At 47.0% G+C, this 23,590-nt stretch overlaps 1 protein-coding gene across 8 annotated transcripts in view; it reads right to left on the bottom strand.

Annotated features, from left to right (window-relative positions):
- Window positions 1-20,058: 20,058 nt before the first annotated feature.
- PLXNB2 (plexin B2) overlaps window positions 20,059-23,590 on the bottom strand; it is a 92,861-nt gene continuing 89,329 nt past the window's right edge. For all 8 annotated transcript variants that reach the window (XM_074227192.1, XM_074227188.1, XM_074227189.1 and 5 more), the window contains 4 exons: window positions 22,915-22,979; window positions 22,512-22,587; window positions 21,576-21,650; window positions 20,059-21,492 (listed from right to left, as the gene is read on the bottom strand). In XM_074227192.1, coding sequence (XP_074083293.1) covers window positions 21,388-21,492; window positions 21,576-21,650; window positions 22,512-22,587; window positions 22,915-22,979 — 321 coding nt within the window. In that variant the 3' untranslated portion in view covers window positions 20,059-21,387. The remainder of the gene's footprint in view (window positions 21,493-21,575; window positions 21,651-22,511; window positions 22,588-22,914; window positions 22,980-23,590) is intronic.

The raw sequence follows: 23,590 nt of genomic DNA, 5'->3' as shown, positions 1-23,590 counted from the left end.
GACATGTATTAGCTGGGTTACTCAGGGCAAGTCACCTCTGCCCATCTCAGTTTCTTCCTCTGTAAAATGGGGACAAAACCAGTAACTACCCATGAGGTTGTGATGAGGACCAAGCACTTTGAAAACCCCAAGTCCTATATAAATGCTATCTGAGTCATTTCCAGTCATTTCAACTTACACCTTATGTCTAGATTCTGATGATTCTGGAGAGAGGCTGATGACTTTGTATAGTTCCTGCCTTAATAAAATCCAATTCGTTTGTAAGTAAAGACACCACCCTTCTGATGTCCTTGGTCCTCTTCAAAAATGAAGGATAAGCGACAGCAAATACTGTTAAATACACACATGTTTATGCATGTCCCATGTATGTGTATGCATGTTCCATTCTGTACCCTCATGAATCCTCTGGAATTGTGGCTAGTCATTACATTGAGCAAAGTTCTTAAGTCTTTCAAAGTTTTCCTCATGGGGAAAAAGAAAATTTTAATTTTTTTAAAAAGTTGTTCCTCCACAATTTTACACACGTGACATATCAGATTACTTGCTATACTTGGGTGAAAGGAGGGGAAGGTGGGGAGGAGGAAGAAAATCTTACAAAAATACATGTTGAAAATTATCTCTACATATCATTGAAAAATTAATTAATTAAAAATAAAATAAAATAAAAAGTTGTTTCTCTTTTGCTCAGTTGTATTAAACTCTTTGTGACTCCATTCAGGGTTTTCTTGGCATTGACACTGAAAAAACTTGAAATTTCCTTCTCCAGTTCATTTTACAGATGAGGAAACTAAGACAGACACATGAGAAAGCTGAGGCAAACAGAACCAAGTGACTTGCTCAGGATCTTCCTGACTCTGCCCCTGGCACTCTATCCACTGGCCCACCTAGCTGTTTCTCTTTACCAGATTGTTATTATTGAATAAATTGTTCTGTGGATTTTGTTCCTTTATTTATTTATTTAAGGCAATGGGGTTAAGTGACTTACCAAAGGTCACCCAGCTAGGCAATTATTAAGTATTTGAGGCCACATTTGAACTCAGGTCCTCCTGACTCCAGGGTCAGTGCTCTATCCACTGTGCCTCCTTGCTGCCCCTGGGTTTTGTTCAATTACATCAGTTCATATAAATCTTCTGATGCTTCTCTGAGACCATTCTCTTCATCATTGCTTACGGTGCAATAGTATTAGGTGCCATTCATATACCATAATTTGTGCATCCATTTTCTAATTTATGGGCATCACATTCAGTTTCCAATTCATTATCAGCATAAAAAAGCTGCTACCTATCTATCTATATCTATCTGACTATCTATCTATGTATCGATCAATCGATCTATCTATTGATCTATCCAGAGAGCATTTTCCCTCTTTTGGGGGCATAGGCCTATATATAATAATATATTATATTATAATAATATTATATGTTGTGTCAAAGAATACACACAATTTAGTAAATTTGGGAAAGAGTTCCAAATTGCTTTCTAGAATGACTGGAATAATTCACAACTCCGCCACCAGTTCAATAATGTGAAGTTCCCACCATAGTCCTCCAGCATTTATCCATCTTTTTTTTGTATTTTGATTAACTTTGCCCTCTTCACTTAAAATTAATTGACTTTTTTTTATAATTTCAACATTTAGGGGCAGCTAGGTGGTGCAGCGGATAGAGCACCAGCCCTGGAGTCAGGAGGACCCGAGTTCAAATCCGACCTCAGACACCTACTAATTACCTAGCTGTGTGGCCTTGGGCAAGCCGCCTAAACCCATTGCCTTGCAAAAAAAACCCCACCAAACTATAATTTCAACATTTGTCAATATATCCCTTCAAGAGAACTATCCCTTAATACAGTGGATTAAAAAAGTGAAGGGAAAAACTGAGTTCTGCAAACTACCTCTCTTATCTAAAATGTCTGACATTAGGTGCAAGGTTTACTCATCTCTGCAAAGAATTAGGGGGAGATGCCTCCATGTATTTCTTTTCCGGGGTCAAGCCAGGCTCCTTGGCAGGAATTACATTGTATTCAGGTTAGATTGTTTTGTCATTGTTCTTACAATTTACATTGTTGTGGTCACTGTATACACATTGTTTCCTGGTTCGATTTACTTCACTTTTTATCTGTTTATGGAAGTAAGCCTTCCCTTGAGTTTCTGTATTTATCCTAATCCTGGTTTCTTAGAGCACCATAATTTTCCATTTCCTTTAAGAATCAGAGTTTGGGCAACCTGTAAACTGTGGGTATCTACTTTGTTTCCAGTTCTTTCCCATTACAAAAAAATCAGCCCTCTTTGCTTAGACTAGCTTCTCTGCCTAACCCTGAATTGCTTCCCCCCATCAGTAGGGGAACCGGTCTCAGCAGGCAGACAGCACCCCCCACAAATCTCCCATCTAGGGTCTCCCATTTAGGGTCTCCTAAACTGGGACCCGCCAGCTCTTGTCCCCATTTTTCTTTTTTCCTTCATGTTAAAAATTCTGGTAGTAGTTGGCTCCTTCAGCAGCCTCTACTTCCTTCCTGCCCACTCCCCCCCAGATCAGTGGGTGCCAACACCACTCGGCTTTCTCAACAGCCACTAATGCCTGGCTTCCTAGTCACCCCTCCCCCTCCTCCAGGCCTTAGCTTCCTTGATTTGTCTGCTGTTTGCGAAATTGTTTCGCACTCCTTCCTCTTGAGACCTCTGACCCCTGTTCACCATCGGAGCCCACCAATTCCTGGTCTCCTTCCTACCTCTCCCCTGTACTTTCTCTCTCTCCACACTTCAAGCCCCTCTTCCTGGCTTTTTGGAATGGTGCCCCCCCCCCCCCCAGGCTCCATCCTCTTTTCTCTCCCTGGAAAATCCCACTTGTTCCCAAGTCTTCGGCTCCTTCCTCATTGGGGTGTCTAGGCCTGGTCTCTTTTCTGAGCTCAGAGCCACATCTCCAACTGCTTATAGGCCACTGCTGTTCCCCAGTCTCTAAAACTCATCCTGTTTAAAATAGTCTCGTTCACCACTTTCTCCGGCTCTTCCTTAAGCCTCCCTTCTCTGCACCGTGCCACCCCAATCTCTGGGACATCATCTGTTCCCCCTCTTCAGATATGGGAACATCTTTGACCAATTGCATACTCCAAATTGATTTCATGTCAGGACATCTATGTTCTCTTCTCTCCCCACCCCCATTCTTTGAATTGGTCTTGTCCCTTCCCCACTCAAAATCCTTCTGCAGCTCCCACCTGCCCAGGGAGCAAAGTTTGAATCCTTTGGCCTGGTATTCAAGGCTTTCCATAATATAGAACCTTCTTACTTTTGCCTCCTTGACTCACAGAAGAGAGAGGACAAGACCATGTCCAAGACTGACCACCACATCTGGCAGCTTGTGTCTTGTCCAGAGGGTTACATCAGACTCTGAATTTTACGAAAACAGAAGGTGTCTTTTGCCCTTATTGGTGTGATTCCAAGGCTTAGCACATAACAGTTATTAGTCAATGTTTATTGACCACTGACAATTGATTGACTAAGTATCAGAATCAGGACTTGAATTCAGGTTTTCCTTATTCTAAAGCTGGCTCTCTATCCACCATAGTGCAATTCTGTTCAGTACTCTTCTCCGGACACTCTATACTTCATCTCCCAAATAGTACTTTCCTACCTCCAGGCTTTTGCTTACTCAGTTCCTGATGCCTAATGATGATGATGTTTGTCCTTCATTCTGAAGAAGACCATGGTATCAGAGAGTGGATGCATGTGAATTGGGTTTGTGTGAGGTGTGGGTGCTGGGCTGAGTCAGCCTCACTTTCTCCTCCAGGGCTATCTGAGTCCTGTGGCCAGATATGAATCAGGATGATTAGAGATAACCTTGGATGTGATCATTTAAACTAAGCTTCCATTTTTTTTCATTTATAAAAATGAGGGGGTTGGTCTTGGTGACCTCTAAAGCAGATTGCTTCAGGTTCTCAATCTATGATCCCAAGAGAGCTCTGCTCTAGGTATCTGTCCTTAGCCTTGTTCTCTTCAACATTTTTTAAAAGATTTTTTTTGCCAGACAAATGGGGTTAAGTGGCTTGCCCAAGGCCACACAAGCTAGGTCATTATGAAGTGTCTGAGACCGGATTTGAACCCAGGTCCTCCTGACTCCAGGGCCGGTGCTCTATCCACTGCGCCACCTAGCTGCTCCTCTCTTCAATATTTTTTTTATCAAAGGCTTACATAAAACCATATTATCAATCGATGGATGATCTAAAGCTAGTTAGAAGAGCAAATATCAGATGAAAGACAGAATCTTAAAAGCAAAAATCTCAGAAATGGTACAAGGATAAATACAAAGCTCTACATTTGGGGTGGTTTGTTTGTTTGTTTTTACTCTACTTGGCTTTTAAAGGCCTTTGCAGGCAATGTTCTGAAATCTAGGAGAGAGAGCTTTGAAGGGATCCAGGGCTCCCTCTCCCCAACCTTAGCATATGAGGCCGTTAGATAGCCTCAGTTCTGAACATCAGACATTCCTTTTGTATTGCTTGATATACCACTACCACATTGATTTCTGCATTTCCTGGGCACACCAATATGAGGTATTTTCTTGGCCACAAACTAGGTGTGTCTATTTTATGAAGGGAAGACATGGGTATTTGAGAAGTAGATAGATTTTGCAAGGTTTGCTAAGACACTTCACTGAGTTTTGGAACAATAAGCAAACCTGTAGACAAGAAGGGTAGTATTTGAAGTTGCCTAGAACAAATAGGTGCCAAGAGAATTGAGACACTCTTAGAGCAAGGTACTGATGAAATCATTAAAGCTTTCAGAGAGACAAAGAAAAACACCCCCAAAAAGGGCAGAGAAGGGAGCAGAGTGATACTAAAATGAATTCTCATCCCTGATAAAGGGTAAATCTAAGTTAAAATGACTTGCTTAGGGGCAGCTAGGTGGGACAGTGGATAGGGCACCGGCCCTGGAGTCAGGAGGACCTGGGTTCAAATCTGGTCTCAGACACTTCATAATGACCTAGCTGTGTGGCCTTGGGCAAGCCACTTAACCCCATTTGCTTTGCAAAAACCTAAAAAAAAAAAAGAACAGTATATGATCAATGCAAAAGAGATAAAAAGTAGAAGAAATCAGAGAGAATCAAACAATTGACTCTAACTTAGAAAATTTAATGGGATAAGTATGTGCCTTCTTTTCTAGTGTTCAAAGACTATACAAGTGATTTGGCTATAATTTTGGCTTCTTAGTATTCATCCTTTGGTTTAAAAAAAAGGTCAAGGGCAAGTAGATGGTACAGTGGTTAGAGCTCCAGGTCTGGAGTCAGGAGGACCTGAGTTCAAATGCAGCCTCAGACACTTCATGATGACCTAGCTGTGTGACCTTGGGCAAGTCACTTAACCCCATTGCCTTGCCAAAACAAACCAAAAAAAAAGGTCGAGATTTGAATTGAATCAGGGTGTCATCTCTGATCTAGGCACTAGATGGCACTCTACTGGAGCAGTGCATGCTGCCCATGTGACTTGGGCTTTTTCCTTTTGAGTTTGCAATATTCTTGTTGACCACCAGAGGGTGATCAAAACCCGAACAAGCCCGGGATCCTTTGCTCCTCTTAGTGACTTAGAAATATTTGTAGTTTTTCCAAACCGCTTTCCTTAGTGCCTAGGAATGAAATGTTAAAAAAAATGCTGACGTTGTTTCGCTTGGCCATTCTGCTCGGGCCCGTATTCCTTGGGTCCACTCTCTCATTTTTTGTCCCCCGCTGCCTGAATGAATTAAAAAAATTCAACATGTGGTTTCCTGAACTTTTAATTTGCTGAGAATCAAAAAAGAAAAGGAAACAGAGATATCTTCACCTTCCTGTCCTGAGCGGTAAAGGTCACTGCTAACTCTCTCTCCTTGTTCCTGCAGGAGGAGGAAGTGTTAATGAACATATCCAAGGTCTCTTTGCTCTGAGTGTCAATGACTCCGCAAAGATGGAGGGTGGCTCAAGCCACCAGTCAGTTGCGGGGGATGGGAGACCTTGGGGGGGGCAGGACACTTTGAGATGCCTGCTGAGGGGTTCACTGGGGAGTTGTGGTGGTGGGGAGGACATACTAATATCTTCCTGTTTCTTTACTAGTGATTTGTTTTGTTTTGGCTTTTCATAAGGCAATGAGGTTAATGACTTGCCCAAGATCACACAGGTAGGTAATTATTAAGTATTGGAGGCTGGATTTGAACGCAGATCTTTCTGACTCCAGGGCTGGTGTTCTAGCCACTGATCCACCTAGCCGCCCCGCTAATGAATAATTTTTGAAAACTGTGCACTAAATTCACTTGTTTCTCCCCTGAAGGAATGTTTTCAGCGTTCTCTAAATTTCATCCGCCTGGGGACAGAGCTCTTATTGCCCCACTTTGGTTATGCCTCAGTCAAGAGAATCATCCAGAAGGACCCTGTTTTCTCAGCAACTAGATGAGCTGACACCACTGGAGCTGGATACAATGGGAAGTGGAAGCAGAGAAAGTCTCAGTTTCTTCCTCTATAAAATGGGATTACAAAGCTTTCACTTCCTTTGTAAGGTTTGATTAATGCCACCTATAATCATCCTAGCTTAAGTGCTCGGGGTCACTAAAAACCAGAAGTTAGTTTAATTGGGCATAGTGTGTTAGAGCTGGGACTTCAAATGATAATGACACCGCACCCCCCCCCCCAAGCTGGGATACTTCCTAGCTCTGTGACCTCTCTGAGCCTCAAATGGAAAAATGGGGCTCATTGAGAAGTTGACTTGTTACATCGGGACCACCCTGGGCCCTAGAAACTTCTGGGGACTCAGCTCTAAGGCATTTGGAGAGTGACCAGCTTCTTTATTGCTTCCAGATAGATGGCAGCCCAGCAGTAAAAGGACTTGGAATTTTGGTTCAAAGCAGACAACCCTGAAGGGTCCCTTGATGCTTGCCCTGGACTTTAGAATAGGGAAGAAGCTACATCAGTTAAAAGGGGAAAGAAGACAGTTTCTGAGTGGTTTTCTTTTTCCTTCACTCCTCCAGGTGGTATCATGGAACTCCAGGATTTGCCAGGGAGGGATGGGAGGAGACTGGCCCTTGCCCACCCTGTCCCTGGCATCAGGGCAAATCCTCCCCCAGTGGCAAGAACTTGGAACTGTCTTTTCCCCCTTTCCTCCTCCCCTTTCCCCCTTCCCCTTCTCCCCTGGGTAAGTGGGAGAACTTCATTTTGAAAATGGACATAGGGTCCAAGCTGGGAGATGACCTTGTATGTCTCAGAGGACAGGGGGACCCCCCGACTTTCCTTTGCTGTCAGCCAAGCCACTCATGCGACTGAGGATGACTGCGCCATCTAACTTTAAAAGATGACCTCTAAGATGGGGCTTGTCCCTCAAAGTTCATTCACTTATCGCACTCCCCCTCAATTGGGGTGTCACCAGGAGGTGATAGAAATCAAGTTTTACAATTTTAAAGGGTTAGAAAAATGCCAGTTATTAGGGGGTGTTGATAGATGCCCTGCAAGGACTCCTCTGAGCTGGGGAGAGACACCAGGGTGGTGGAGCAGTCAGGGCTAGGGCCTCTGAACCAGTCCATCCCACTACCTGCCCTGGAGGGTGCTGGGATGGTCCCTGCCTTTATGCCTTCCTGGAGTGGGGGGGTCAGATGGGGGGCTAGTTGTGGGCCTTCCCTTCCCACACCCTGCCTGCCCTAGGAGGGAGGGACATGCCGCTGTCCCGCCTTCTGTTCCAGCTTCCTTTCATTGCATTCTAGGGGACCCTGGGAGAGGAAAGGAGGGAAGGAGCCAGTGGGTTTTGTTTGGAGTTAATGAAGCTTCCGTAATGGAGGAGGAGAGAGAGAGAGAGAGAGAGTTCTTTACATCCCCCTCGGTCTGAAGAACATCTGTCCAGAGAGGCAGAGCAGCTGGCGTCCACAAAGTGGGAGGGGGAGATCCGGGAAGGGGTCCCCTCCCCAGACATGGAAAGGAAAGAGGCAGCTGTGCTCCCAACCTCTGGAGGCCTGAGGACAGGCTCTGGGGAGCAGGCAGGCTTCCAAAGTGACCATGATCATAAATTCCGGAGAGAGACTTGGAAATTATCCTCAGAGCAGAACTGTCATTCTATGGTGTTCCCAAGCACAAAGGGAGTTGGGAGGGGGTTGTGAATTTTCCCAGCCCTTTCCTTGCCCCCTTCCTCTGTTTTCCCCTCCCACCCTTCTGAGGAGACTTGGGTTAGGATGGGTCCCTGAGGCCCAGAAGCTCCTACCATCTCCATCCAGAGAGCAGAACTGAGCCCCAGAGAGGGTAAACTCATACAGTGAATATGGAGAGTCCTTGGGGAGCCCCTATGCCCCACCCCCGGCAGACTCCCTGAGCTGATCTGAGGAAGAGGACAGGGCAACCTGGGGAAGGATTGAGAGGTTTCTAGGCCTCGTGCCCTCAGAGACGGTCTGAGTCAGAAGCACACTTGAAGTTGCTTCTGGGAGTTAAGAAACCTGGGTCCCACATCCAGCTCTCAGATAGCAGAGTCTCAGAACAACTAGAAGAACCCCTAGAAATCCTGTGCCCCGACACCCTCTCGTTCCCCACAGATGACCAGGGGCTCTCTAGAAGGCTTTCAGGGTCAAGGCATTTAGCCCTGGTTTAAATGTGACAGACACTTCCCTGCCTATAGAGGCAGCCCACTGCATTCTGGGGCCGCCTGTCATCATTAAGTCTTCTCTGATACGCAAGCCTCAGATGGTCTCCTTACCACTTTCTACTATTCTATCTCCTGTGGGACAAATTAAGGAGGTTGAACTCCTTTCCTATTCACTGTTCCTCAATTGCTTCAAAATTTCCTTAAGTTTTCTCTTCTCCTAGTTAAATATTTCCAGTTGCTTCCACCAATCCTTCAGTCCCATCCAATCTGATCTGCATCTATTAATTACCTACTGTATACTTAACACTGTACTAGGACAAAAATGAAACTGCTCCTGCTCTCAAAGAGCTTATTTATGATATCCTGGGAATATATAGCATGGGAAATTAGAGAGAGCCTGAAGGTTCCTGCATTTTTGATTTGATTTGATTCATGCATTTTGAACCCTTGGGACCTTCCAGAGGTTATCTGGCCTATTTCCTGGGCCTTGCCTGGACATACCTTTCCCTGGGTGTCTGAGGAGTGGGAGCCAGATCCAGGTGGAATGGAGGGGTAGTAATGCCAGGGACCCATCCTGAACCCCAGGAACCTATCCTGATACCTGGGCTCCCACTCTGAACCATTAGAACCTATCCTAAACCCCAGGGCGCCAAATTTATGAGGAAAAGGAAGAAGCAAATGGTGTCTCTGTCCTGAATGATCAGAGAAATTGGGCATCTCTCTTTATCCTCCAGAAAGCATGGACCTTAGCACCAGTGCTCCCAAGGGAAGAAACTCCAACTTCTCTCTGTGGTTTCAAAATGTCTTTCTGTGGCGTTATATGGCCTCTGTCTTTCCCAGTAATTTGCAAAGGGAATGTGGACTGGGAGTCCATAATGTTCACCTGGGAGCACAGCAGGAGCTACAGAAGAACACTGGCTTGAGTAAGGACAGCCTCGGTTCCAGGCAGGCTCCTCCCTTTCTGTGTAACTTCAGACCAATCACTTTCTGTCTCTGAGCCTTGCCTGTAAAGCAAAACTAATTATGATCATCTTCCCTTGCCTTGGGGACTCTTGTGAATGGAATGCTTGGGAGCTTCAACTGGCCAAGGAATGGGGGTAGATGAAGAATAGGGGCTAGCTCTCCTGGGTAAGACATCCAGGGGACTAAAAAATCTCACAGGGAGCCACTAATAGTGCGAGTCACCCTCATTCCCAAGCCCTCTAAATGGGAAGAATGAGGAGGTTAAGAAAGGTGTGACAGTCACTTGGTAGCTTGCACTGCTGAGCAGCCATCTCATTAGCTCCCATGGATCCAATGACCACTTCTATGTGGGTGATTCTCATAACTACTTCTCCAGCTCTAATCTCACCAGTCTAACATCTGTCTGCCCACTGTCCTAGAGTCATCTTAAGCTATAATAGACCAAATCGAACTCATTCTCTTTTCTCCCCAGCCCTCCCCTCTTCCTAACTTCTCTCTTACTGCTGAGGGTTCCACCATCTACAAAACCTTGTCCTCCTTGATCCTCTCCTCCTGAACAATCCCTTTTCTAAACATTTTCCTTTGTGACATCTCTCAAATATGCCCTCTTGGCACAGTGGACGGAGCACCAGCCCTGGAATCAGGAGGACCTGAGTTCAAATCTGACCTCAGACACTTAATAATTATCTAGCTGTGTGACCTTGGGCAAGTCACTTAACCCCATTGCCTTACAAGACCCCCCAAATAAATCAATAAATAACAATAGCTTTGATGTCCCTTGAACAAGATACATTCCATCCTGTGACTCCAAGCATTTGCTCTGACTGATCCTCAAGCCTGGAACATACTCTCTCCCCATCTCTCCTCCCTGATTCCCTTCAGACTTTAGCTCAAATGTCACCTTCTACAGAAGATAATTCTTAATTCTAGAGGGAACAGTTGATTATTTCCAATTCATCTTGTGGACACTTTGAGTTGGTTACATCTTGTCTCTCCTGTTAAACTGAGCTTCTTGAGAGCAGAGATCATCTTTTGCCTCTTTCTTCCTTCCTTCCTTCCTTCCTTCCTTCCTTCCTTCCTTCCTTCCTTCCTTTCTTTCTTTCTTTCTTTCTTTCTTTCTTTCTTTCTTTCTTTCTTTCTTTCTTTCTTTCTTTCTTTCTTTCTTTCTTTCAAGGTCCAATGGATAGAACAGGGCCTGGTAATACAGGTGCTTGATAAATCTTGAGTGATTGACACAAGCCACTACATGTTTGTCTTCTCTTGCTTTGTGTGGCATTTATCTGGAAACTCTCCCAGGGAGTTGAAGGGCAGGAAAATAATCCCTGTTTGGTCACCTGTTAGTCTGAGCATCTTTCCAGAATGGATCCACCAGAAAGTAGAAGAGAGCAGATATATCTGACCTTCCTGACCTTCCTCTCATCAATTTATAGGAAAACATTTTGACCACTAGATGTCACTCCAACCCAAATGAAAGCCATCTTCTAACCTGGAACTGGATAGAACCCCGGGGAACATCTGGTCCAAACTATTTATTGAAGAGGGGCAAACTGAGGCTTTAGGAGAGAAGAGGTTTGTCTGAGGGCTGAAAAGTAGTTGGTGGAAGGAAGAAGACTAGAACCCAGGCCCTTCTGGTTCCCTTTAATACTCCACTGCCTCTCCTGTTCTTGGTTTGGTGGAGAGGGTGTTGAGGCCAGGTGGTCTCTACTCTTCTTCTCCTGAGGATAGCCCCAAACCTTGGGACAGGACAGAATTTCCAGCACTGAAAGGTGGAAACCCTCTCTCTTACAGATTAGGAAACTGAGATTTTTAAGTGACTTGCCCAAAATCCCCAGAAGTAGTCTGTGTTTGAACTGGGATTTGAACCCAGGTCTCTGCCGGGGCTCTTTTCACTGCGTCATCTAAGGAGAACTGATACTGAGGGAAAGGACCTGGGCTCTTAGAACCACAGAATGTAAGGGTCTTCTGGCTATGAAAGGAGCCTCCACAAAGGCATACCCAATATGAGGGTTGCCCACCCTTTGCTTGGAGGCCTCCAAGGAGTGGGACTTTCCATATCTGGAGGTGGACTCTTCCCCACCAGGACAGTCCTGATGGTTAGAAAGCTTACACAGACCTCTTTGTAACTCCCCCTTCTCCCTGCTCTATGACTCCTGATTCTGTCTTCAGGAGGGAAGCAGAACAAAATGGATCCCTTCTCCACAACTCACACAACAGCCTCTCAAAGACTTGAAGACAACCAGTATGGTCTCTCTGAGTCTTCTCTTTCCTCAGGCTAAATATCTACAGTGCTCCTATGTGATGGCCTCAAGGCCCTTCTCTATCCTGATCACTTCCTGTAGATTTTCCCCAGCTTATCTGAAATTGTGATTCCTAGAATTGAATGTAATCCTTCAGATGAGGTCTGCCAAGGGCAGGATACAATGGGATCATCACTTCCTTGTTCCTGATAGCTCTGCCCCTCTTCACATAACTTGAGATTATGCTAGGTTTCTTTTTTTTTTCTTTTTTCTTTTTGGTTTATGCAAGGCAGTGGGGTTAAGTGACTTACCCAAGGTCACACAGCTAGGTCATTATTAAGTGTCTGACACTGGATTTGAACTCAGGTCCTCCTGACTTCAGGGTCGGTGCTCTAGTCATCGCACCACCTAGCTGCCCCCATGCACTTAATGAGTTTGCAATGGATTTAAGCCCCTGGGGAACTTTCCGAACCACAGATGTCTACACGTGCCTCCCCGCTCTCCTACACATGAAATTGCCTTTTATTAAAAATAAAACATAAATCACCTTTCATCATGCCCCAACGCAAGCTATACACTTCTCCTTGTTGGACATCTCCACTGCTCTAGTCTGCCAAGATTCCCTTGGGTCCTCGCAGTCATCTCTGCATCAGCCGATCTTGCCAGCTTTAGGAGGTGAGCGTGCTGTCTCTGCATTTATCTGTCTGTGTCCCTGATACAAAGATGAGATGCCAAGCACAGATTGCCGAGGCCCTCTATTGGAGACGCCTTCCAATCACATTGACTCCTCTTGGAGTCTGGCTGCCCAACCAGCCTGGAATCCATCTGTCTGTCTTGTCATCTAAACCACATCCTTCTGTCTTCTCTACAAGAACAGCCTAAGCTACATTGTGAAAAGCTTTAGGAAGGTTTGGGGAAATTGTATCCAGTAAATCTCCTCCTAGCTCAGAAAGGCCATAGAAAGGGAAGTGAGATTGTCCGCAGGCTCTGTTTTCTTCCCTTTTTGATAACCAGGAAAATATTTGCCCTCCTGCAACCTTGGGGCGCTGCTTCCGTTTACCTTGATTTTTCAATGTCCCTTAGAGCAATTTCCCTCCTATCTGTTTGGTCTTCTGTGATCTGAGAACGCTCTTCACCAGAAGCAAAGTCCCAAGAGTAGGAAGGTGCTTGTTTCCTTCCTGTCTCCTGACTAATCTTGTGTACCACCTCCCTGTTAATCATTTTTTGCTCCCCCATGTCCAGGGCAAAGGGCATCTTTCCTTGGCAGAGAAAATGAGCAAAGTCACAATTGAACAGTTTGGGCTTCTCTTTGCTGTCCACTAGGTGGCGCAGTGAGTGGGGGAGATGGCTGTGGAGTCGGGACAACCTTTGTGACTTCTTCCTTTGCTTGTGGAGTGACCCTAGGCAAGTCATTCGTCTCAGAGTCTTGCTTTTCCAGTCTGCACAATGGGAATGGGAACAACAGCACCTACCTGATAGGGTTGTTGTGAGGATCGAAGAAAACAGTAAGCGAATTACAAATAAATTTTGTAAACCGTAGTTTTGAGTATTATTAGCTGTTATTGTGCCCCATCCACTCCAAGCAAAAACTTATTCCCGATGGAGCTCTCTTTTATTTGTTCCTTATAAAATGACTAAAAAACAGACTCTGCTGATCTTAGTTTTCATCACCAGTTTTAATTCTTTTTTAATGACTTGTCTTTTAACATGTTTTATTTATTTCATTAAATATTTTCCAATTATATTTAATTTTTTAATTTTCATTTTTAAAAACTTGCCTTCTAAATTCTCTCCATCCCACTTCCCCCCTCCCACTCCTTGAGACCAGCAGTATGGTTTTGATTATCCAGTCTTAGTCCTTCTGAACTTTAGATTTCTCTTTTAAATTATTTTTTAACCAACAAAAATCGAAGTTTCTCTTCCTCCTTCCTCCCTTTCCCCAATGCGGGGGGGGGGGGGAGCCCTTGTTAGTCAGTGAATTAGTCAATGAATATTTATTTTGTTGCTGTCAGTCATTTCAGACTTTTCATGACCCCTTTTGGGATTTTCTTGTCAAATAGTGTGCCATTTCCTTCTCCAGCTCATTTTACAGATGAGGAAACTGAGCTAAACAGGGCATAGTGACTTGCTCAGGGTTACACAGCTAGTAAAAGTGTCTGAGGACAGTTATGAACTTAGGAAGATAAGCCTTCCTGACTTCAGGCTTGGCAAACACACACATAATCTTTTATGATGCCACCTAGCTGCCCAAGTATTTCTTAAACATCTATTATATGCCAGCATAATGCGTTAAGTGTTGGAGATATAAAAAGTAGCAAAAGACGGTCTCTGCCTTGAAGAAATTCACAATCTAGTGGGAAAAATAATGAGCAAGTCACAATGGACAAACAAGATATATAGGAAATAATCAACAGAGGGAAGGCATTGGAATTAATCTTTTTAAAAATGTTTATTTTATTATTTATTTTTTAATTACATGTGAAAGCAATTTTAACCTCCATTTATTTTACAATTTTGAGTTCCAGATTTTCTCCCACTGTCCTTCTCCTTTCCCCCCCCTTAAGAAGGCAAACAAGTTGATATAGGTTATACATGTGCAGCCATGCAAAACTTATTTCCATATTAGTCATACTGGGAAAGAAAACAGACCCCCAAATCGGTATGCTTTGATTTTCATTCAGACTCTTTCAGTTCTTTCTCTGGAGGTGAAGAGCATATTTTATCGTAAGTCCTTCAGAACTGTCTTGGATCATTTTTATCACTGAGAGCAGCTAAGTCTTGCTGTTGCTTATAATGCAATCTTGTTGCTACTGTGTGCATTATTCCCTTGGTTCTGCTCATTTCATTTTGCATCCATTCATGGAAATCTTTCCAGGTTGCTCTAAAATCATTTCTCATAGTACAAAAGTATTCCTTGAGCATCATTTGTCATAACTTGTTCAAGCATTCCCCAATTGATGAGCATCCCCTCCATTGCAATTCTTAGCCTCCACAAAAGGGCTGTTATGATTGGTTTTGTCCCCATAGATCCTTTCCCCTTTTCTTTAATCTCTTGGGGATACAGACCTACCAGTGGTATTGTTGGATCAAAGGGTATGCCCAGTTTGATAGCCCTTTGAACATAGTTCCAAACTGGGGAGGCGTTAGAATGAAAAGAGATTGGGAAAGGCTTCTGCTAGCAGGTGAGATTTTTAGATGAAAGCCAGGGGATCCATGAGGCAGAGATGAGGAGAAAGAGAATTCCAGGCAAGGGGAGACAGACTGAGATGAGTTTCTGAGATTAGTTTTTACTAGATCTTGCTACCCTGTGGCAAATCTCTTGTTACCTGGCTTGGTTTCTGTATTGTGATCTGGGCTCCTGCTAACCCACACTTGGCCTAGCCGGTGAGACCCCTAGAATCAGATACTATATCCCCACTTAGGGCTCTAGCAGTAACCCTGAGGGATTGGGGAGGATCCAATACAATTATCCACAAGCATGGTTCCCTTCCATATAAGCCAACCAGTGAGCATCTGACAAATATCAATTAACCAGTTCATAGGAGTATTTTACAAAGGGATATTCCCTGAGAAGCTATAAAAAGGCCTAAAATGTATGAGCTTCCAGATTGGGACAATGCTCTTTGCTCTACACACCTACTCTTTATGGAGAGTGAACTCACAGCTTAAACGGTTGCTCTAAAACATTCCACTCTCACCAAGATCATTTGTGGGGGTGCTGAGGTGGCCCCCTGCATGCAGGAAGCTCTTTGGGGCCAGCTCTTACCTGGATCTGGTTCTTGCTGCATTGGTTTTGGTGGCTAAGGACATGGTCCCTGTCCTCCTTGCCCGTTTCTGATACACTTAGGATCAGGAAAGAATAAACAGAAGATGGAGAAAATAGAGGCCTATGTATCCATGGCCATGTGGCAGATGATGTGGAGAGGGCTTGAGGCCAAATTCTGGTCTCATACATCACTAGGGAAAGGTGAGTGTGACAAGTGCTCTGCTCTGACTCAGCAACTGACTAATACACTGGATGAAGTGGTCAGAGGAGATCTGGGTTTGCTCAGAAAGGGGAGAAAAGGACCCTGATCTTACGTGGTGTGGTAGATTATAGCAGTTTGCTTAAGGACTGGGCAGGTCTTCAGGGGCCATCCTCACCACATTTCAGGCTTCCTTAGACTTTTTGTTTTAATCCAAGCTTGTTGGTGAGTTCCCTGTTGTGGATTCACACCAGTCTCTTCAAATCCCATTTGCCCTCACCAATGGAATTCTTTCCCTTTGAACCTTCCAAATTTCATTTTTGAACATCTCTTCCCCCTTCTAGGGTGATGACCCCACAATAATTCTAGTCGCTGGCATCCTATCTATCTTTCCTTGGAAATCTGCTTCTCCCAAATCTTGGCTGACTGTCAAACTAGGCCCAGATTTCCCCTCTTTCTCTATCACAAACTTTAGGAAGGAGTGGTCACTTCCCTTCAGATTTCTCACTATGTCCACCCCAGTGACCTGCTCCTCCCTATTGGTAAAAACCAGACCCAGAATGGAATTTCCCCGGGGTTGTGAAGGATAAAGAAATTGAACTGTTTTACATTGGAAGGGGAGGTCAGGAAAGGGAAGAGAAGGGAAAGGAGAAAGAAAAAAGGAGAAGAAAGACGAACTGAGAGAGAAGAGAGGAAGGACAAAGGAGGAGAGAGAGGGAAGAGAGAAACATGTCAGCAAATATCTAATTATCAAAGTTCCCATCACTACTCTGTCCTGAGGCAGTTAGATGGTGTGGTAGAGAGAGTTGGGCCTAGAGTTAGGAAAAACTCAGTTCAATTGGACCTCAGACACTTACCGGCTATATGACCCTGGGCAAGTCACTTAAACTGCCTGCCTCAGTTTCCTCAACTGTAAAATGAGGATAAGAACAGTATTTACCTCCCAGAGTTACTGTGAGCATAGTGGGTTCTTTGTGGGCACTTTGTAAATGTTTGTTTCTTCCCCTCCCCTCCCCTTCCCTTCCCTTTTGTGCCAGGTTAATGATTGCTCTGGAAGCTCCTCACCTGTTTCCTCTTTCTTATTCAGGTGGTCTGTGGTCTACTCTGATGACAAAATCACTTTTGCTTGTCCCTCCGTTGATCTCCACCTAAGTGCTTTCACCCATTTTCTCACAAATGTTCTTTGCATATGATAGTGACACTTCCCTCCCCTTTCCCTACTCTGCTCTTCTGGTGCCTCCACCCAGAGCTGTGGTCTAGCCATGAGTTTCACCTCACCAGGTGCCATGGATCCCCAGGGGACCTGATTTAGTCCCATGTGGTAGGACCAGACCTCTGACTCCCCTTTTCTGTTGTCTTTATGTCTAGCCATCAGAAGCCATGGTTTTAACTATGGACTCCTTCCTTCGAATTTGTCTCCTGTGAACGTTGGATAAAAAAGTCTCAGTTGCTTTTCTTCTTTCCTCTTAGGTTCCCTCTGTGTGATCTAACTTGCTGTACAGAGTCCTGGATTTGGAGCCAGGCAGACCTGGGTTCAAATCCTTCCTTAAATACCTTTTAACTGTGTGAACCTGGGCAAGTCCCTGTTTCTCATCTCTCAAGTGAGGTAGGGTAAGGGTGGCCTCGATGGCTTCTAAATCCACAATTCCTCCATCATCCTGCTCAGTTTAAAATCTTTGTCATTAGATTTGTAAGGCACTGGCCTTTTTTAGGGAAGATGCTCCATCTGTGGCCAGGCACCTACCATTCTGTCACTTAAGACGTCATCCAGAAATCCCCAACTCCACTGTCAGGCATCTCCCCCAGTCTCAGGCCCTTCTTTCTTCTGGGGTGAGTTAAGGGAGGCAGTACGCACTAGACCTCTGGCCACATCAACCACCCCACATTGATTAAGCACCTGCTGTGATCCAGGTGCTGTGGGAGCTGATGACTCAGATCCAGGAGACAGAGGGTGGAGACTCAGTGCAGCTGGTTTTATGGCTTCGCCTCATCCCTATTGGAATTTGCTTCTAGACAGTGGAAGGCGTTGTGGTTAGGGGAGCTGAACCAGGTTCAGTCTAGCTTTGACCCTCAGTTGGTCATCCTGGAACATGTCTGGTCCAGGGTAATATGGGGCAATAGCCTTTGGGACACTGGCTGCTTTAGGTTGTCAGGATGCCACGATGCTTTAAATCTTAGGGTTCTTTGAGGGGTATTGAGGAGGGGATGATGTGGGGGGACTGAGTCTACTGAGAACACACAGGGAAAGAGGAACACAGTCAGATATCTTGGGCAAGAATGAGGAAGTTTCAGGGTCTCTGACAGCTCTGTTGCTCACTCCTCATCTCGGATGAGGCTCTTCTCCACCCCCCAGTCCCCCACCAAATACACACCCAACAGGCCCAGTCAAGACCAGCTTGGGGCCCTCCTCCACAAAGGCCCCCCCAGTCTCTCCCCCTCCCTCCTCTCCTCCCACCTCCTCTTCTTCCTTCCCTCCTCCCTCCCTCTCTGACCCCAGAAGAGCTAGACCTGGGTCTGTTATGTTCACATGGCTGGGACCACACCCTGCCTTTTCCATGGCTGTATGTCCAGCCCCTTCATTTCAGAGGGAGAAACTGAGGTCCAGAGAAGGCAAGAGGCTTGCCTGGGTCACACAGCTAGGAACCATATCCCTCCCCCTTCCCCTAAACCTCCCAGTGGGTTGGGAGAACTTGGTCACTGCAAGTAGCTGGGGCCCACATCTTGGGACTGAATTCTCTGCATCATCATAGGGGCTTGAAGGACATTGCTGAGTTGGAGAGTAGGGAAGCTGGGAGGGTTGAGAGAGGGCCCTTAAGATCATGCTCCATGAGGATCACGCCCCAAGGACCCGGGGATGCTTAGGCCCAAGGCTTGCTCTCTCCAGTAGGGTATCCAGGATTTGCATTCTCAGCTTGGCCTCAGCAGGCAGAATTAGGACAGGGCTTGGGTAGTGTTTGCAGAGCCAGGAGTGGAGGGGTAGGGGGGAGGATTGCAGAAGTGGGATCCAGGGGAGAGCAGTAGCTTAGTCACTATTCAAGTGGACAGAGTCCCCAGTTCTTGTCCAGACCCTCACCGCCACTGCCTCTCTGTGGGCCGCCAAGCCAAGGACGTCCCTTCTCAGATTTGGCCTTCCTAATAATCTGATCTGGTTGGCAGTGAAGGGGGCTGCTCAGGAGGTAGTGAGCTCTCCATCACTGGGAATCTTCCAGCAGAAGTTGGGGGGGGTCAGTCACTTGTACTGGATGCCATAGGAAGAGAATAACTGGGAAGGGGGTGGGAGTCCCCTTCTCCAGCTCTAGGACTCTCTGAATCTCTATAAACTGAGGTCATAGATTCTTAGAAATGCTCCAATTCCCAGAACATAGAACTGGGAAAGGATTCCGTCGTCTCATTGTAGCAATGGGGAAACAGGTCCACAGAGAAAATGACTTGACCAAGGTCCAAGTGGCGAGCTCATTGGCTGGTTCTCTGGCCCTCCTCCTCCTCAGAGCTCAGGCCCGGCTATTTCCTCTGCAGCTCCCCACCCCCACCTCAGCCTCAAGGAGGACTCCCCCTCCACATACAACAAAAAGCCCTGGGGGAGCCCTGGACTGAGAGGAATGAGGAATGAGCTTAGGTCTGGGCCGGAAGGTAAGGGAGAAATCTTGCTAACAAGGGCTGACCTGGCTGTGGTCCCCAAAGGGGCTGGGTGGGCATGGCCCCTCTAAGCTGTGATGGTGCTAGCCTGGCAGACTGAGAGGGTATCACAGCCCCCTTGTGCACAGCAGGCCTGGCACTGGCTGTCAGGGAGACAGACGGGATGCCCTAGGGCTTGGCACGGGGAACTTGATGGGCAGGGGGGGAGGGGAAAAGTGAAATGACTGGTTCCAGTGTGCATGGAGGGGGGAGAGGGCATCATCATATAGATTCCTATATCCTATGCTTCTGTGGGTGCATGATGTATGTTCTCTTGTGAGCCCAGGTACATGGGTGTAATCAAATAGGTAGGTTAATTCTAGGAGCCCAGCAATCCAGGTGACGGTGGGGGGCAAGGTAAAAGGGTCCTGCTGATGGGGACAATAGGGCACCTGAGGCTAATGGAAAATAGATGGCAGGGGCTTGGTCCCACCTGTCTCCTCCTCGGTCTCCTGGACATTGATCAGACCCGAACCCTCAGGTCTTCCCTGGTCACTGGAGCCATTGACATTGTCACAAAGGCTGTCTGGGGCCAGAGAATGATGCATTTATGGCGAGTGGGAGCAGTGTAGATAGACCAGGATCGGGGGTTTAGACAAGGCATATATGGGGGGGGGGGGCGCAATTTAGACAGGCAAAATGACAAGCCCCGGGCAGGTATGAAAAAACACAATGTATTTGGCTTACAATGAACAAGATTTACACAGGGGGTGGGTGGGGTGGGGGCAGGGAGGAGACCCCCCCCAGTGGGTCTCTCAGCTCCTGCTCCACCCTCACGTGGTCATGAACATTTGACCATCTATGTGCTCTCACACCGTCCTGACATTCAACGCTCCACGGACGTGACATCTGATGTCTGACTCATGACGTGGTCGACACTTGACGTGACACGGACATTCCACATTTGACAAAACCTCATGTGTTCAACACTAGACACAACAACGAGTCCCACGTGTCCGACCTTCCACACAACTTTACAAGGCCAACGCACAGTGTGACGTTTGACGTCCAAGGGTGGGCCAGGGAGGCCGATTCACCTGTTGCTCTCTGGGCCATTAGTGGGTAGATTCCCCCCAAGCAGGATCACCTGTGGGAGCCCACAGGGCAGGAGCGGGTAGGGTGGGGAGTAGGCTGCGCCGTCCCTCCCCTAGGGAAAACTGGAAAATCGTACCGAATTTCGTCTCTCGCCTCCTGGGAAAGATACAGAAAGGCTCGAGATGTCAATGGATGGCAGCTGAGCGATAGGGACCAGCAAGTAGACACTCAGAGCTGGCAGAGAGTCAACTTCGGTACCCCACGCCACCCCAGAAGGTCAAGCTGGCCAGTCTCGAGAGCCAGGAGTACCCCGGGGGGAGCCTCAGGCCCCCAGCTGCCCATCCAGGCAGAGATGGAGTCAATGGTTGCTGTTCACTTCTAGCCTGGTTCAGTCCCAAGTCACAAGCATTGGGGGATCAATAAGGCACATTTACAAATCACTAGGAAATACCCCAAACGTTGTGGCCCCTATGTGGCTGGGGTGGGCAGGTAGAGCTGGTATCTTCTTGGCAGCCTGGAGTCCAGCTGGCCCCGATAGCCAGAACTCATCCTGTTGATGCCAGCAGGCAGTGGGAGAGAGATCCCCTGGCTGGCAGTGCTGGGTGGGGCTGAAGGCTCGGCCGGCCCCTCCAGGGGGGTTGGGTGGGCATGGTACCCCCACACTTCAGGGAATGGTTCCAAAGGCCCTTTTCCATCTGCCCCAGCCCTGGGCCTGCCTCTTGGGGCTATGAGGACGACGTCTACATTTCTAAGAAGAGAAACCTACTTCTCACACCCATCAGAATGGAATTTACAGTACAAGTCCTTTTCACATCTCACTTTGTTGATTCAAAAAATCATGATTTTTCTCTTTCATGTCGAATTGTACATTATAAACTAGGACGTGATTATTCTCCTTAGAGGGAAGAAGAGATTCGCTGGCGGGTCAGGGGAGAAAGAGACCCCCGTCAGAGGTCCGTGACCTTGTTCTCCAGAGCTGCGGCGATCTGCTGCAGGCGGTAGGCCAACTGCATCTTCTGGGCGGCCGGGTCCTCCTCCAGGGCATTGATGATCTGAGCAGGGGTGACAGGATCTCATGCTGAAGGGTCCTCCTCTCCCTCCCAGCCCTTCCCGCTCCCCACCGGCCTCTACCTACCTCATCATAGTATTTCTGTGTATACTGGTACAGTTGGTGCAAGGCCACAAGGGTGTTCAGAGAGTCTGTGTGTGCCTGTGGGGGGACACATTGACCAACTTTGTGACCATCAGGGAAGAGGAAGCCAGGGGGCTTCTGGGCAGAGGGGGCTAGGGCAGGGAAGGGGAGTGCAGAGGCCTTCTGCTTCTGCTCTTGCCCTGCTCCACACAGACACAAAGACAGACAGGTGGGCAGCCCCAACCTCTTCAGAGTTACCAACCAAATCCCTGGGCTTAAGCAGGATCCTCTAACAAGACTGGCAGGGGTCTTATGAGAGGGGGATTTCAGGGCTTGTGTCTCTGGGTTGGTGGGGGGCCTTTTAGCAAGGTGAGCAATTAGCTTTGGGAATGGAGATGTAAACAGAAGCAGAGTTGGAGAGTGGGCTAATGGGGCTTCCCTGCTGGGAAGGGAGGTAGAATGGGGTCTTCAGCAAAAGTAACGGTGACATGGGAGGCCTACACACAGGACATCATGCAGACACAGAGTCACATAATCACATAGCAACTCTTCTCTCTCTCTCTCTCTCTCTCTCTCTCTCTCTCTCTCTCTCTCTCGCACTTTCCCCCAGGTCCAACCCCTTCTTTCCCTTCTCAAAGCCACCCACACAGCTGCTGCAACAACCCTGGACCCCTAACCCATTTTCTGCTTTCCCTCCCCTTTCCTCATTTCCATACCCCCCACGCCTCATTAGCATAACTTTGCATTCCCAACCCATTGAGCCTTGGCCCAGCCCCAGTCCCACAATGAAGCAGCCCCCCCTTCTACCCCCAGCTACGGCAGGTGACTCATTGGAGAAGGGGAAGGGGGGGTCTGGAAGGAAAGGGAGCCCTATTCATTGAGATGGGGGAGGGAGGAGAGAAAGAGAAAAGGCTGGCCCCCCTCTTCCCCCCTCCTTACCCGGGAAATCTCGGCTAAGTGGGTGTTCATGTCCTGGTCGCTCACTTGTACCATCTGTCGAATCCCTCTGTAGTAACTGGAGGGACAGACAGACAGACAAATGGATGGATGAGTAGGGAGGAAGTCACTTGCTGCAGAGGTATTAAGAGGTCTGCTCTCCACCAAACCTGGATTCTCCAACCACCCAACTCCCTGTGGGTGCTGAAGCCTCAGGAAGCCCACTTCAGAGGGGAGGGGTGGACAGAGCCCACTATGGCCAAAACAATGACAGGAGCTGGAGGGGAGACCAGGGCTGACCTGGCTCCAGCAGAGAGGGTTCTGGGAGGAAGCCGCTCTCTGACCCAGTCTCCAAGACCAAAGACAAAGAAATGGGGGCAAGGGACAGGACAGGGGCCATACTCACTCCTCCACCATCTTCTTGTAGGTGGAAATCTCTTTGGCGTAGAGTAGTTTGTTACTGGGAGAGTCCTGTGGAAGGACAGAGATGTCAGTGACCCTCAGGCCCAATTGTCCCTAAAGTATCTAAGGAGCTCTCTCTTTTCATTTTAGAGGATGTCTTTTAATTTGCCATGCTAAATGTATGCTCATGTGCCTATTTCTCCAATTATATGTACATTTCATTTTTTTTTTTTTTGGTTTTTGCAAGGCAATGGGGTTAAGTGACTTGCCCAAGGCCACACAGGTAGGTAATTAATCAAGTGTCTGAGACCAGATTTGAACCCAGGTCCTCCTGACTCTGGCCAGGGCCAGTGCTCTATCCACTGCACCACCTAGTCGCCCCCTTTTCAGGTTTCTCTTTTCTTTTCTTTCTTTTTTTTTAAGGTTTTTGCAAGGCAAATGGGGTTAAGTGGCTTGCTCAAGGCCACACAGCTAGGCAATTAATCAAGTGTCTAAGCCTGGATTTGAACTCAGGTACTCCTGACTCCAGGGCCGGTGCTCTATCCACTGCCCCACCTAGCTGCCCCCTTTTGCGCCACCTAGCCACCCCTTTTCAGGTTTTTCTGAAAACTATCGGTTCACCCTTTCTTATTGAACAATAGTGCTCTATCATAGATCCCATATTCCATATTCATTCCTAT

This window comes from Macrotis lagotis, chromosome 2 (genome assembly GCF_037893015.1).
Source record: "Macrotis lagotis isolate mMagLag1 chromosome 2, bilby.v1.9.chrom.fasta, whole genome shotgun sequence".
NCBI classification, from domain to species: domain Eukaryota; kingdom Metazoa; phylum Chordata; class Mammalia; order Peramelemorphia; family Peramelidae; genus Macrotis; species Macrotis lagotis.
The sequence above is the reverse complement of the archived record's forward strand: the minus strand, read 5'-3'. Positions and strand labels throughout refer to the sequence as shown.